This window comes from Jaculus jaculus, chromosome 19 (genome assembly GCF_020740685.1).
Source record: "Jaculus jaculus isolate mJacJac1 chromosome 19, mJacJac1.mat.Y.cur, whole genome shotgun sequence".
Classification (NCBI taxonomy): Eukaryota; Metazoa; Chordata; class Mammalia; order Rodentia; family Dipodidae; genus Jaculus; species Jaculus jaculus.
In genome coordinates, this window is record NC_059120.1 from 35,608,903 (window position 1) to 35,625,278 (window position 16,376).

The window sequence follows — 16,376 nt, forward strand, 5'->3', positions numbered from 1 at the left end:
GGACTGGGAAAGCCATTCGTCATCTCTGTGTCATGGAGAAAGTTACTTAATCTTGAAGACCGTTTCCTCCTCTGCTAAGTGTGGCTGTAATGAAGTCGACCTTGTTCCGTCTCCAGGAGGATTCAGAGGGAGGATGAGTACAGAGCAGCAGGGATAGGCTCTGGCTGAAGTGCCAATGCCAGCCTCATTATATCAGGTACCATCCACCTGCTTACTTAAAGACTGGGAGAATTGAGAGGAAAGGGGAAATGGAGAACAGGAAGTATTATTCCTGCAACAAGGGAGAGACCCTCACCCTGTCTTCACAACTGAGCACTGCAACCCCATATCATGGGTGTTGTACTTGGTCATTTTTGTGTGTGTGTGTGTGTGTGTGTCTGCCTGACAGACAGACATAGACACTATGGGTGGTGTGCCAGGGCCTCTTGCTATTGCAAATGAACTTCAAACACATGTGCCACTTAGTGCATCTGGTTTTATGTGGGACTAGAGGACTGATTTTGAGCTGATAGGTTTCACAAGCAAGTGTCTTTAAACACTAAGCCATCTTCAAGGATCCCCAGGATTTAAAAAAAAATTTTTTTTGGTTATTAACAACTTCCATGATTATAAAAAATATCCCATGGTAATGCCCTCCCTCCCCCCACTTTCCCCCTTGAAACTTCATTCTCCCCATTTTAATAAGTCTCTCTTTTATTTTGATGTCATCATCTTTTCCTCCTATTATGATAGTCTTGTATAGATAGTATCAGGAACTGTGAGGTCATGGATATCCAGGCTATTTTGTGTCTGGAGGGAGCACGTTGTAAGGAGTCCTACCCTTCCTTTGGCTCTTACATTCTTTCTACCACCTCTTCCACATTAGACCCTGAGCCTTGGAAGGTATGATAGAGATATTACAGTACTGAGCACTGCGGTCACTTCTTTCCAGTACCATGATATCTTCTGAGTTGTCCCAAGGTCACTGCCATATGAAAAGAGAAGATTCTCTACCAAAGTGAGAGTAGCATTAATATAATGGTATGAACATTAAAAGAAGTGCTTACTGGGCAGTTTGATAAGCATAGTATATACATTTAGTCAGACAGCAGCAGACATTACACCCCTAGGGCTCATGACTACCCCTGTTTTAAGTTTTCAGTATCAGGGATTTATCCCCTCCCATGGAGCAGGCCTCTAGTCCAATTAGAGGGCAGTTGGTTTCCACCAGGACAGATGTGCCATTATTGCACCCATTGGCTCATTTGGTCTGGCTGGCCAAATATAAGGCTTGCAGTGTCCACTGTTGAGTATCTTCACTGGTGGTATCTCTCCCATTGAACTGCATGCAGAATGGCTTCTTCCAGCTTTCTGTCAGCTGATCTACATGGAGGAGGTTATCAGCTCAGTTCCAACAGAATTTCTCAGTGGCCTTGCAGCCCAAGTATGTGGAGTGTTCAGCAATAGGGTCTTACCATCGATTCCTGGTGGGAAACCAAGGGCCTTGGCAATGGCCTATAATGTTTTGGGGCCATCAGGGACCTCCCTGTCCAGCAACTCACTGGAAGTTATCCCATCCCTGGCATTAAAAATTTTCTAACAATAAGCTATGGCTCCTGAGTGTTTCATTGTCCAAAAAAGGAGGTTTCCATATGATTTATTTATATCCTCTTAGATTTTGATTAGTCTTCCCTCCACCTTTCCTTTACTCAGTCTCTTCCCCTGACCTCATTTGGGCCTTTTCGCCCCCATTAATCTAGTCTTCAATTTACATATATACAATACATTCCTGTTAAGTACCTCCTCCCTTCTTCCTCTTCCCTTTATATCTCTTTTCTAACTTACTGGCCTTGGCTACTGAGTTTTCTTCCTACTCACACAGAAGTCCAATCATCTGTAGCTAGGATCCACATATGAGAGAGAACAAGCGATGCTTGGCTTTCTGGGCCTGGGTTACCTCACTTTGTATAATTATTTTGAGATCCATCTATTTTCCTGCAAATTGCATAACTTCATTTTTTCTTTACCACTGAGTAGAGCTCCATTGTATAAATGTGCCATATCTTCATTATCCACTCATCAGTTGAGGGACATTTGGCTGGTTCCATTTCCCAGCTATTGTGAATTGAGTGGCAATAAACATGGTTGAGCAAGTATCTCTAAGGTAGTGAGATGAGTCCTTAGGATATATGCCTAGGAGTGCTATAGCTGGGTCATATGGTAGATCTATTTTTAGCTGTCTTAAGAACCTCCACACTGATTTCCACAATGGCTGAACCAGATTGCATTCCCACCAACAGTGTAGAATGGTTCCTCTTTTTCCACATCCTCACTAGCATTTATGGTCATTTGTTTTCATGATGGTTACCAATCTGACAGGAGTGAAATGGAATCTCAACGTAGCTTTAATCTTCATTTCCCTGATGTCTAGGGATGTAGAACAATTTTTTAGATGCTTACATGCCATCCATATTTCTTCTTTTGAGAACTCTCTATTTAGTTCCATAGCCCATTTTTTAATTGGCTTGTTTGATTTCTTATTATTAAGTTTTTTGAGTTCCTTGTATATCCTAGATATTAATCCTCTATCAGATGTATAGCTGGCAAAGATTTTTTCCCATTCTGTAGTTGCCTCTTTGCTTTATTCACAGTGTTCTTTGTAATTTCATTAGTTCCCAGTGGTTAATCTGTGGTTTTATTGCCTGAACAATTGGGGTTCTATTCAGGAAGTCTTTGCCAAGACCAATATGTTGAAGGGTTTCCCCTACTTTATCCTCTATCAGTTTCAGAGTTTCAGGTCTGATGTTAAGGTCTTTAATCCATTTGGACTTAATTTTTGTGCATGTGGAGAGGGAAGAATATATTTTCATCTGTCTACAGATGCATATTCAGTTTTCCCAGCACCCTTTGCTGAAGATACTTTTTCTCCAATGAGTATTTTTGGCATTTTTATGGAATATCAGGTGGCTATAGCTACTTGGGCTTACATCTGGGTCCTCGGTTCTGTTCCATTGATCTGCATGTCTGCTTTTGTGACAGTACCATGCTGTTTTTGTTACTCTCTGTAGTACAGGTTAAAATCAGGTATGGTGATACCACCAGCCTTATTTTTGTTGCTCAGTATTATTTTAGATATTCAAGATTTCTTGTGATTTCACATGAATTTTTGGATTGTTTTTTTCTATTTCTGTGAAGAATGTCATTGGAATTTTGATGGGGATTGCATTAAATATGTAGATTGCTTTTGGTAAGATTGCCATTTTCACAATATTGTTTCTTCCGGTCCAGGAACAAGGGATGTTTTTCCATTTCCTAGTCTCTTCTGCAATTTCTTGCTTGAGAGTTTTAAAGTTCTCATTGTAGAGATCCTTCGCTTCCTTGGTTAGGTTTATTCCAAGGTACTTTATTTTTTTAACAGTTTTTAAAAATTAATTAATTAATTTATTTGTGAGTAACAGAGAAAGAGGCAGTTAGAGATAGAGAATGGATGCGCCAGGGCCTCCAGCCACTGCAAACAAACTCCAGACATGTGTGCCTCCTTGTGCATCTGGCTAAAGTGGGTCCTGGGGAATCGAGCCTCTAACCGGGCTCATTAGTCTTCACTCTTAACCTCTAAGCCATCTCCCTAGCTCCAAGGTACTTTATTTTATTTATTTATTTTTTTGATGCAATTGTGAATGGGAATGAGTCTCTTGATTTCATCCTCTGTGTATATTTGTTGTTACCATATAGGAAGGCTACTAATTTCTGTGTATTTATGTTGTATCCTGCTGCATGGCTATAGCTGTTTATCAGCTCTAACAGTTTGATGGTAGAGTCTTTAGGATCCTTTATGTATAAAATCATGTCATCTGCAAATAATGATAACTTGATCTCTTCCTTTCCAATTTGTAACCTCTATGTGCATCTCTTACCTTATTATTATGGCTAAGACTTCCAGTACTATATTAAATTAAAGCGGGGACAGTGTACACCCTTGTCTTGTTCCTGATTTTAGTGGGAAAGCTTCCAGTTTTTCCCCATTTAGTAATATGTTGGCTGTAGGCTTGTCATAAATAGCCTTTATTATATTGAGATATGTTCCTTCTATTCTCAGTCTCTATAGGACATAGGACTTTTATCATGAAGGGATGTTGGATGTTGCCAAATGCTTTTTTTGCATCTAATGAGATGATCATGTGATTTTTGTCCTTCAGTCCATTTATATAATATATTACATTTATGGATTTGCATATGTTGAACCATCCTTGCATCTCTGGGATAAAGCCTATTTGGCTGGGGTGAATGATCTTTCTGATATCTTCCTGTATTCTGTTTGCTAGTGTTTTGTTGAGAATGTTTGAATCCATGTTCATGAGGGAGATTGGTGTATAATTTTCTTTTTTTGTTCTATCTTTGCCTGGTTTTGGTCTCAGTGTGATGCTGGCTTCGTAGAAGGAGTTTGGTAGGATTCCTTCTTTTTCTGTTTTATGGAAAAGCTTAAGAAGCAATGGTGTTAGTTCTTCCCTGAAGGTCTGGTAAAATTCAGCAGTGAATCCATCTGGGCCTGGCCTTTTTTAACTGGGAGATTTTTTATAACTGCTTGGATCTCCACAGTTGTTATAGGTGTATTTAAGTGATTAACCTCATCTTGATTTAATTTAGGTAGGTCATATAAATCAAGGAAATCATCCATTTCTTCCAGATTTTCATACTTTGTGGAGTATGTCCCTGTGATTTTTTTCAATTTCTCTGGCATCTGTTGTGAAGTTACCTTTTTCATCTCTAATTTTATTAATTTGTGTCTCTTCTCTCTTTCTTTTGGTCAGCTTTGCTAGGGGTTTATCAATCTTGTTTATCCTTTCAAAGAACCAACTCTTTGTTTCATTGATTCTTTGGATTGGTTTTTTGGTTTCTATTTCCTTAATTTATGCCCTAATCTTTTTTATTTCTTCCCATCTATTGATTTTCAGCTTGCCTTGTTCTGCTTTTACCAAGGCTTTAAGGTGAAGCATTAGGTTGTTTACTTGTGACCTTTCTAATTTCTTTTTTCTTTTTTAAAATTTTTATTAGCATTTTCCATGATTATAAAAAAATATCCCATGGTAATTCCCTCCCCCCACCCCACTTTCCCCTTTGAAATTCCATTCTCCATCATATTACCGCCCCATCACGATCATTGTTCTTTTATCTTTATCTTTTTTTTTTTTTTTTTTTTTGGTTTTTTGAGATAGGGTGTGACTTTAGCCCAGGCTGACCTGGAATTCACTATGGAGTCTCAGGGTGGCCCCGAACTCATGGCGATCCTCCTACCTGCGCCTCCCGAGTGCTGGGATTAAAGGCATGTGCCACCACGCCCGGCTTCTAATTTCTTAATATAGGCACTTAAAGCTATAAATTTCCCTCCTAGGACTGCCTTCATTGTGTCCCAAAGGTTTTGGTATGTTATGTTCTCATTATCATTTGACTCTATGAATTTTTTGATTTCCTTTTTGATTTCTTCATTGACCCCTTCATCACTTAGTAGTGTATTGTTTAGTTTCCTTGATTTTGTGTATGCTGTATAGATTTTCTTGCTATTTATTTGTAGTTTGATCCCTGGATTTTTTAAAAACATACTTTTACTGCATGTGCAGTTTTGCATCTTTAACTAAATTTACTGTTTTTTCTTTTTTGTGTGTAGAGAGGTAGGGTCTCACTCTAGCTCAGGATGACCTGGAATTCTCTCTGTAGTCCCAGGTGGCTTCAAACTCATAGTGATCCTCCTACCTCAGACTACTGAGTCCTGGGGTTAAAGTCATGCAACACTACTCCTGGCTAATGTTCTTTTTAATATTATTGAACTTGCAACTTTTTCTCTCTTGTTTTAGATTGAGATCTCACACTGGTGCAAATGGGATGAAGTTTTGTTTATTCATTTCATTTGTTGGCTTTCATAGTATTGTTTGATCTCTAGGGCTTCTTGTGAGATTGTACATGATATATTACATTGTTCTAGGTAAGTTAATATTGTAGCATGGCTAAGTTGCATGAAGCATCTAGAATGAGCTTTGGGTGTGGAGGCCACCACTGGAGAAGTAGCTGTAGAGCAGTAAGGTGGGTTCTGCTGACACACTGGACTTCCTCCGCCACGGATCTTGAACACATAAATTAGATTCTGTGGCAATAGGTATAGATCCCTGAGCCCAGGCATGCTCAAAAAAAATGCATGCAAAACACGGGTCCATTCCCCTGCTCCTTAACTGCTCAGTCTTAGCCAGCCTCACCAGGACATCAGCACAGTGAATGTGGGTGTATCCTTGGGTAGGAAGCATCTTGAAAATGAGTTAGATGGCATCACTGATTATGTGGCCAGGGACTGACAAGCTCCACCCAGAAGGCCATGGCTGTGCCCTTGACCATAGTTTGTAATCTTTTGGGTCTTGGATCTCTTTGTGAGTCATTTTATTTATTTATTTTTGCAAGGTAGGGTTTGACTCTAGTCCAGGCTGACCTGGAATTCACAGTGTAGCCTCAGGGTGGCCTTGAACTCATGGTGGTCCACCTACTTCTGCCTCCCAAATGCTGGGATTAAAGGTGTGCACCACCACGCCCTGCTCTTCTTTGTGAATCTTTTTTTTTTAAAAAATAATCTTATTTATTTATATATTTTATTTATTTATTTGAGAAAGAGAGAGAGAACGGGCACGCCAGGGTCTTCAGCCACTGTGATTGAACTTCAGATCCAGATGCATATGCCCCCTCATGCATCTGGCTTATGTGGGTCCTGGAGAATCTAACAGGGATCCTTTGGCTTTGCAGGCAAATGCCTTAACAGCTAAGCCATCTCTCCGGCCCTCTTTGTGAATCTTTTGAATATGCAAACATGCATGCTAATTTTCCACTTAATGTTAGGACCTGGAGGAGTCATTATGTATCAGCTCCAGATGAGTTACTCCAGACTCACAGCAGCACAGACAGTGACATCTTGTCCGGTTTTGTGACTCAGGAGTTTAGTGGCATATTACTGTGCAGTTCTGACCTGGGCTCTCCCAGGAGGTTGTAGTGAGATGTCCTCTGGGCCTGCTATTGTCTAAAGGCTTGACTGGGGCTAGAAGACCCACTGCAGAGTGGGTCTGTCACATGGAGCAAAGTAGCTCTAGCAGATTAGTTCTGGCTGTTGACAACAAGCCTCATGTGGGCCCCTGCCGTCAGGTTTCTTTAATTTCCTCACATAGCATTCAGCTTTCCTGAGTGTGGGATTTGCGAGAGCCAGGCTGATTCACACAGTGTTTTTGCATTTCCCCGGTCCATGCAGGCCAGCCCTTCTTGGTTATAGGACAAGGTGTGGAACCCTTTGTGCAGAGCCTCCACGGCCCGTCCTGGGCTCCACATTTCTGGCACCTTGGTGTTCACTAGTCCAGAGGCCCCCTAACTCATTCCTGAAGGTTTCTGTGAGGGGTTTTATGATATGGGCATGCCTGATAAATCATCAGCCACTGTTGATTACATTCAATCTCCAACCTTCTGTCCCTGGATGTCTGCGGTGGGGCTGAAACTCTCTAAGGACTGCCTTGAGTCATCTCATTTAGCTCAAACTCTGGTCTGGCCCAAAGGGACTCATTATGAGGACTATTCATGCTCCGAGGGGTTTAGGAGCTCAGGATGTAGAACTGGGGACAAAGACCAAATGCATGTATGTATATATATTTCACTATAATAGTGACTAATGTATTTGTGTATGTATATTATAATGGTGACTGCAGAAGAAATTTTGTACAGCAGGCATGCATTGCTTTTTGTTATTTTTCAAGGAACGGTCTCACTCTAGCCCAGGCTGACCTGGATCTCACTCTGTAATGCCAGGCTGGCATCAAGCTCACAGTGATCCTCCTACCTCTGCCTCCTGAGTGCTGTGATTAAGAGTGTGTGCCATGATGCCCAGCAATTTGTATTTTTGGTTAAAGCTTTAGTCCATGCTCATTGCAAAGGAGTGAAATATAATGAAAATCACTGTCCTATGGCCCTGTATGTTCCTTCTAGTCCTTTTTACATATATATAATACTTTGAGCTTTTTTTTCATTTCAGGAGTGCTATTTGCTTATTTCAGAGTGATCCATCCAGCATATCTAAAGTTAAAGTTATGATTTTGAAGAACTGGTTCTCACAGGGAAGCTCTTTCTCTTGTAGACTAAGGACATTGTGAGGCGAGGGTGAGTGGTACCTCGGTCAGGGCTTGGGTCCAGGTCTGTTTGAAGGCAGCAGAGGTCAGCACAGCAGAAGGACATTGTGAAAGTGGAGTATGGTAGAAAAATCAGTCTGCTGAGAAGAAAATGAACTTTTCCTGTGGGGTGTGGTAGTGCATTCCTGTAATACCTATATTTGGGAGGCAGATGCAGGGAACTGTCATAAATTCAAGGTCAGCAGCCAGGGCTACATAGCAAAACCATATCTTAAAAAAAAAAAGAAAAAAAATCTACTTAAGACTTGCACAATTTTTAGAAATCAAGGGCTGTTTGTAGAATGGGAGGAATATTAAAAAACTAAGGAGATGATTAATAATAGGTACAGCTATTGCGTGCAGTTAAGGTACAGTCACGTGTTTACTTGTCAGGGCTGATTATAACCTGCTTCCGGCCTGGACAAGTTGTTTTGACTCTGGTGCCCTCACTCTTTCAGACCCTTTAACCCTGTTTACGTTTGTGGGGTGGGGATTGTATATGATGTGTTGTCTGGTGCTTATGTAAGGTCTGTGAATAGAACACCCTCTGGTTAAACTCTTTCCATCACGGTGGATAACATCTGAGGAAGTTCAGCTGCTTTCTTTGGACAAGGGAAGACAAGGAAATGACACTTTCTTGAGTGGGATTAGAGAATTTCCAGAAGGGGGGATGGGAGCAGAAAACTATTGAGAGCTGTAATTTACAATGTGTTCTTTTGTTTGTGCTCTTGGGTGACACCATGTAGGTAGAGCCATCTCAAGGCAGGCAGTTCTTGACCCTGGACCACCTGGTTAGAATCACATTGGTGCTTTTTTTTTTTTTTTCTTTTTGGTTTTTCAAGGTAGGGTTTCACTCTAGCCCAAACTGACCTGGAATTCAGTATATAATCTCAGGGTGGCCTCGAACTCACAGTGATCCTCCTATCTCTGCCTCCCAAGTGCTGGGATTAAAGGCATGTGCCACCGCGCCCGGCTCACATGGGTGCTTTTAAAAGTCCCCATGTCCAGGGCTGGAGAGATGGCTTAGTAGTTAAGTGCTTGCCTGTGAAGCCTAAAGACCCTGGGTTGAGGCTCGATTCCCCAGTACCCAATAAGCCAGATGCACAAGGAGGCACATGCATCTGGAGTTCATTTGCAGTGGCTGGAGGGTTTGGTGCACCCATATTCTCATTCTCTCTCTCTGCCTCTCTCAAATTAAATATATTTTTTATCCGGATGTGGTGGTGCAAGCCTTTAATCCCAGCACTCAGGAGGCAGAGGTAGGAGTTGAAATCACCATGAGTTCGAGGCCACTCTGAGACTACATAGTGAATTCCAGGTCAGCCTGGGTAGAGTGAGACCCTACCTCCAAAAAAGCAAAAAGGGAAAAAAAAAAAAAGGCCAGGTGCCAAGTCTGCACCCCAAACCAGTGATATCACAGGAACCCCCAGGCACTGTTGTTTTTAAAAACTTTCCCTCCCACAGTGTCCCTATGAGTCTAGTAGCAGACCAGGGTTGAGAAGTAGTCCTGACAGGAAGGTGCAGTTTCCTAACCTGCCTTCTTTGCAATGGGTCAGGCATGTCTGTATCTGCTCTGTGATAGTACATGAATTGGAAAGGTTTCTTGTGTTATGAGTGTGATGAAACTGTTTTCAAAGTACTGTACGTTTAGCTGTCACAATATATGTGTATGTGTATTTAACTAGTCAGAAAAATATATGTAACTATGTTATGGGCTAAAATTTTAAATACTTTTTTTTATTTATGAGCAGAGAGAGTAAGTATGGGTGCACCAGGGCCTCTTGTAGCTGCAGTGCATCCGGCTTTACATGGGTCCTGGGGACTTGAATTCTGAGCCAACAGGGTTTGCAAACAAGTGCCTTTAACCACTGAGCCATCTCCCCAAATTTTAGCTTCTGCTAAAGCCAAGATGGGTTTTCTGGGAGAAAAGGTTCTGAACCACGGGCCTCCCCTTGCACAGCCACCTTCAGAGCTCTGTTGTCTTGCAGATTAGGTGAGCGGGCTGAGTCCCTTGGCAGAGCGAGCTGCCTCCCACTGGGATTTGAGTTTTCCTGCCGGTTTACCAGCTGGATCCACTTACTCTGCTGGCCAGCTGCCCTTCCCGCTGATGGTGAAAGAGAGGCTCTCATGAAGTGGGCTGCAGCTGCGCTGGACATGGGCAGCCCAAACATCGTGTCATTTTTGGAGGCCATTGAAATGCCCTTGAACAGTCATTGGCCAGGGCCTGTCTATATGATGCAGAGCCATTGAATATTCCAGACAGCTTGAGTCTTGGCAGTCTTTTACAGAGGGCTCATTGAGCCCTATGCCCTGAGCTACAAGCTTGATAGACATCTTCATATCGACAGCTCATCATTCCCACCTCGCACACAGGGAACCTGAGGCTAGTCCTCTCTGAAGCCGTCTTAGAAGTCCTTTTATAAAGTGGGATGGAGGTTTGAGGGGAAAAGCACTTTGTCCAAGATGACTCAGCTAGTTCTGGTCTGACCTGTGGCCACTTGTAGGACTGCAACTTAGGGTCCCACTGCATTGCTGTGTTTGCTCATGCCACTTCTGCCTGGTGTTTGGGGCATCCCAGGAGTACACTTCCTCCCATTCCTTTAAAAAAATTTTCTTTTGTTTATTTTTATTTATGTATTTGAGAACTACAGACACAGAGAGAGAGAGAGACAGAGAGATAATGGGCACGCCAGGGTCACCAACCACTGCAAAGGAACTCCAGATGCATGAGCCACCTTGTGCATCTGGCTTACAAGGGTCCTGGGAAATGGAGGCTTGAGCCAGGGTCCTTGGGCTTCTCAGGCAAGCGCTTAACCGCTAAGCCATCTCTCCAGCCCCCTCCCATTCTTACGTGGCTTAGCATAGTCAGTGTTTGGTTGGAGTGCTATTCCATTCTCCATTGTTAGAACAAAACACCTGAGGTGGTGTTACTAGAGTGGGTGTCGGGTGACTGTGACATGACATACAGGGTCTTTGTGTCTCGAACAGCAAAGTATAAAAATCATGGAGCACTAGTAGTGAAAATATGGACTCCCCCAAAGTCAGTGTAAAAGCGTAGAATGCACTCCACAGGGTGAAGCAGGAACAAGCGGGCATGGCTTAAGAATCCCAAGCCCTCTCCTGGGGTTTCTTTTATGAGCTTAAAAAATATATTTTGTTTGTTTATTGGAGAGAGAGAGGCAGATAGAATGGGCATGCCAGTGTCTCCATATGGACCACCTTATCTGGCTTATATTGGTACTGGGGAATCAAACCTGGGTTCTTAGGCTTTGCAGGCAAGTGCCTTAACCACTAAGCCATCTCTCCAGCCCTTTTATGAGTTTTGACAGGAAGCAAATGTGCGGGCTGTACATCCTGTTATTTTAAGTATATGCCTGCTCCATCATGCATACCCAGGAGGTGGTAAACAGGCTGTAACCGGGGTCACTTGAAAGACTAGTTGCCTTCACTGTGCTTGTTCCCACACCAGTCTAAACTGTCCTGTCTTCTCCTTTCTACTAGGACTTGCCTGAGTATACACTGCCCATAGGAGCGGAGGTGCGGGGTGTTGCCCGGCCTGGAATGGGGTGGCCAGAGGGAGGGGCACTGCGTTGCTTGGCTGTCCCTATGCTTGCCTATCTCAGTGGGCTACTTTATATTTTAAAAAGATTTTTATTTATTTATTTGCAAGCAGAGAGGATAGAAGAGAGGCCAACAGAGAGATTAGGCATACCAGGACCTCCAGCTGCTGCAAACAGGCTCCAGATGTATGCAGTACTTTTTGCATCTGGCTGTATGTAGTCACTGGGGAATCGATCCTGGGTTGTAAGGTTTTGTAGGCAAGAGCCGTCTCTCCTTTTTTAAAAGAATATTTTACTTTTATTTATTTATTTATTAGAGAGAGGGAAAGAGGCAGGTAGAGAGAAAGAGAGAGACTGGGCATGCCAGGGCATCCAGCCACTGCAAATGAACTCTAGACACATGGGCCACCTTGTGCATCTGGCTTACATAGGTCCTGGGGAGTCAAACCTGGGTCCTTTGTCTTTGCAGGCAAGTGCCTTAATCACTAAGTCATCTCTCCTGCCCCATCTCCTTTTTTTTTAATATTTTTTTTTTTTTAAATTTGAGAGAAAGAGAGGAAGAATGGGTTGCCAGAGCCTCTAGCCATGCAAACGAACATCAGATGCATGTGCCATTTTGTGCATCTGACGTATGTGGGTTCTGGGGAATCGTACCTGGGACCTTAGGCTTCATAGGCAAGTGCCTTAACTGCTAAGAAATCTCTCCAGTCCCATCACTGGGCTACTTTACTTAAGCAAGCGCCTTTAATTGTTGAGCCATCTTTCCAGACCATTGCTTTATTTTAATATATTTTATTTAATTATGAGAGAGAAAGAAACAGAATGAGCATTCCAGGCCTCCAGCCTCTGCAAATGAACTCTAGACGCATGTGCCACCTTGTGCATCTGGCTTTACCTGGGTGCTGGGGAATCAAACCTAGGTCCTTAGGCTTGGCAGACAAATACCTTTACTGCTGAGCCATCTCTCCAGCCCCCCATTATTTTAACAAGAGGTTTAGGGCTGGAAAGATGGCTCTGTGGTTAAAGATCCTTGCTTGTAAAGCCTGACAACTTACATTTGATTCTTTAGTACCCAGGTGAAGCCAGATGCATCAGATGGAGTGTGCATCTGAAGGTTGTTTACAGTGGCAGGAGGCTCTGGTGCACCAATATACTCTTAAATAAATACATTTTTTTTTTTTAAAAAAAATGGGTTTACTCTGCCCACAGTTTTGAAGTTGAACGTCCTAACCCTGTTGCCTGTGGTGAAGCCCTTGGCTGTGTCACAACGGCGCAGGAAGCGTCACATGGTGAGGCGGGAAGTCAGAGGTGGAGGTTTTGTCTCGCTTTAGTAGTATTTGTGCAGAAGCTGACTCCTTCAGTGGCCAGCACTGATCCCTTCCACAGGCCGCTTACACTGACCTCATGACTTTGCCCGAGGTCCCATATCTTTTAAACTAATTTTTGACAGTTTCATACATGTATATGATTTGATCATTACCTTCTCTTGTCTTCCTCCACTCCCACTGAACTCACCTTCTTCCCAACAAGTCCCCTCCTACTTTCATGGTGTGTGTGTGTGATCCACTGAATTTAACTAGGGTTCTTTGAGCGTGGGTAAGAGGCTTTTACTAAAGCATAGATAATTTATCAGTGGCAGCACCACTGAAGACAACATGTCACCCTCCCCCAGCAACATTAACTCTCTGTATTTCCTCAGTGATAGAGGGTCCTCACGAGTCCCTCCCCTGTCTCCGGTGGAAGGTTGACAGGCCTGATTTTAGGTGCAGGTCTTGTTCAGAAAACCGCAGCAGCAGCTGTGTTATGTCCAGAAGACAGAGTTCCACTACACTCCTCCCATCTTACATTCTTTCTGCCTTTGTCACAGCAGCTGCCCATTGGGAAAAGAACCTCCTCTGACCAGGCCTAGAGCAACACTGACCTATGGGTAGTAACACAAATCGTTCGCAGGCAGGTGGTCAGGCACAGCATGCCCATTTAGCAGAACCACAGTAGTGACCTTCTGCAGCCACAGCCTCCCTGGCAGTGGACTGCTAACCAGGCTTACACTGCAATGCGTGAGTTTCCTCTTGCGGAGTGGGCATCAAATCCAGGCAGAGAGTAGTTGGTTATCCCCCTAACGGTCATGTCATTGTTGTACCAGTTGGCACATTTTGCCTGGTAGGTCAGTTGTGTAGCTCAGAGGGTTCTCAGCTGGATAAGACCGTTGGCGACCTTTCCCCTCCGGCAGCCGGCATAGCAGCATCCAACACTAAGAAAGCTAGCCCTGGGAGGAAGCGTCCGGCGTAATCCCGCTGGACTTCTCTGTCTTAGAGCCAAATCAAGTGGTATCTTCAGAATAGAGCCCTACCATCTATTTCTTTTGGGCAACCAAGAGCAATGGACCCCACTTCTTTACAGTTCTATTACCTCACCACTGTCATAGAATACTCAGTTTCCACCATATGAACCCTTGGGGGACGCATTCAAACTATGTCTAAACAGTAGCAGATGGCATGGAATAAGAAATTACACCCCTGCAAGGAGAATGTGGAGAAGGCAGAAGTGGCACTGGGAACTGTCTATGGTGGAAGGTGGAGCGAGGTGAGCTCGTCAGCCGGGCACTGCAGGGCAGCCTGACTGTCCTGGTTTCAGCTCCCTTGCTTGGCAGCTGGGGGTGTCTGGGCAGCTCAGCCTTCACATTCTTCTGCGCTCAGTTTGCAGGTGTGGGCTGTGACGGCTGGCCTCCATTTGTGGAGGAAAGGGGGACAAGGAATGCTTCTTGGGGTACGATCAAAGTGAAGAGCGCGCCTCCCACAAAAACAGGCTTAACTCTGGCCAGGCAGCCCTCATAGACTTCAGCCAGATTGCAAGATGGCTGCTTTGATTTGTCTTCATTTGAACTTGTGCCAGTGGTTCCACTTCTCCTGCTCATTTTATTAAAACTTTATAAACAGCATTAATAAATAGATATAAGACTGCTGTATAAACGACAGAGGGACTAAATGGAATTTACAAGGGTCAGCGGCTAATAAGTAACAAAACCATGTCCTTGCGCCATTAAATTCCCATATATGCAAATTAGAGGCAGTGCTTTAGCACAGTGTTTTAATTAATATTTATAAATCACAGAGTGCCTCTGAAAGGCTAGTAAGCTATTCTTATTATGATCGTGTCACGCAGATAACAAACCCTCTGGAGACTGCTGATTGTTTCGCATTTGGTCTGAGAAGTCAGCAAGCATAATGTGTTTGTCTCCCCTATAGGTGTGGCATCTGCACAGCGGCAAGTTACTGTCCAGGAAGGACCACTGTACCGCGCGGAGGGTTCCCACATCACCATCTGGTGCAACGTGAGTGGCTACCAGGGACCCTCAGAGCAGAATTTCCAGTGGTCCATTTACCTGCCCTCTGCCCCAGAGCGTGAGGTGCAGATCGTCAGCACCGTGGACTCTTCATTCCCTTACGCCATCTACACCCAGCGTGTCCGAGGCGGGAAGATCTATGTGGAGAGAGTGCAGGGGAACTCGGCCTTACTGCATATCACAGAGCTCCAGGCCCGGGATGCCGGGGAGTATGAATGCCACACACCCAACACTGATGAGCGCTACTTTGGCAGTTACAGTGCAAAGATGAACCTAGTAGGTAAGAAGACAGTATTATCACATGGCCGGTGTTGTGGTTACATTACACCTTTGTTTTATACCACACATTTGACTGCAAAAAAGATTCCCCGAATATTTTAACTATGTTTTTTTTCTTTTTTGGTTTTTCAAGGTAGGGTCTCACTCTAGCTCAGGCTGGCCTAGAATTCACTATGAAGTCTCTGGGTGGCCTTGAACTTACAGCGATCCTCCTACCTCTGCCTCCCAAGTGCTGGGATTAAAGGCATGTGCCACCTCTCCTGGCTACCCAGACTATTTTAGAACTCAACAACATATGGGAACAATTTCTTTTAAAGTATTTTAATTTGTTATTTTATTATTTATAAGCAGAGAGAGAGTGAGTCTCTGTGTGTGTTTGGGCATGCCAGGGCCTTCTACCACTGCAGATGAACTGCAGAGGCACACACCACTTTATGCATCTGGCTTTACATAGGTACTAGGGAATTGAACCTTGGCAGTCAGGCTCTGTAGGCAAACATCTTTAACCACTGAGCTCTCTCTCTAGCCCCAGGAACAAAATTTCTGAGCTCATTTGTAAACTTGTAAAATTGAAATTTAGAAAAGATGTCATGAAAATATTAAGAATGCCAGAGGTTAACCAATCCTCTTGCTGGTGAAAGGCAATGTGAAAAGACAGAGCAAGAGCCAGGTGTGGTGGTGCACACCTACAAACCCAGCACCCAAGAGGCTGGCGCAGGAGAACTGCTGTGAATCTGAGGCAAGCCTGAGTTACACAAAGAATTCTAGCCAGCCTGTGAGACTCTGTTTTACAAAATAAAAGGAAAGGAGGGGGAGGGCAAGGACACCTGTGGGCAGTGATCTGGAAAGTGGCATGGGAGGAAAGGCCTAGGATGAGAGGCAAAACCCCCTAGGAGCCGAGGGAAGTGTCCCACCCTCCAGCTGCTGGAATGGAGTGACTGCTGATAAACTAACGGAATAGTGACAAATCCCCTCATAGGGGATCACTGGAGAGTTTCTGCCCAGGTACTCCAGCACAGTCCAGATGCTCATAGG

At 43.8% G+C, this 16,376-nt stretch overlaps 1 protein-coding gene across 2 annotated transcripts in view; it reads left to right on the plus strand.

Annotated features, from left to right (window-relative positions):
* Nucleotides 1–16,376, plus strand: part of Igsf3 (immunoglobulin superfamily member 3) — a 111,630-nt gene that overhangs the window by 46,334 nt on the left and 48,920 nt on the right. For both annotated transcript variants that reach the window (XM_045138882.1, XM_004667521.2), the window contains exon 2: nucleotides 14,965–15,342. In XM_045138882.1, coding sequence (XP_044994817.1) covers nucleotides 14,965–15,342 — 378 coding nt within the window. The remainder of the gene's footprint in view (nucleotides 1–14,964; nucleotides 15,343–16,376) is intronic.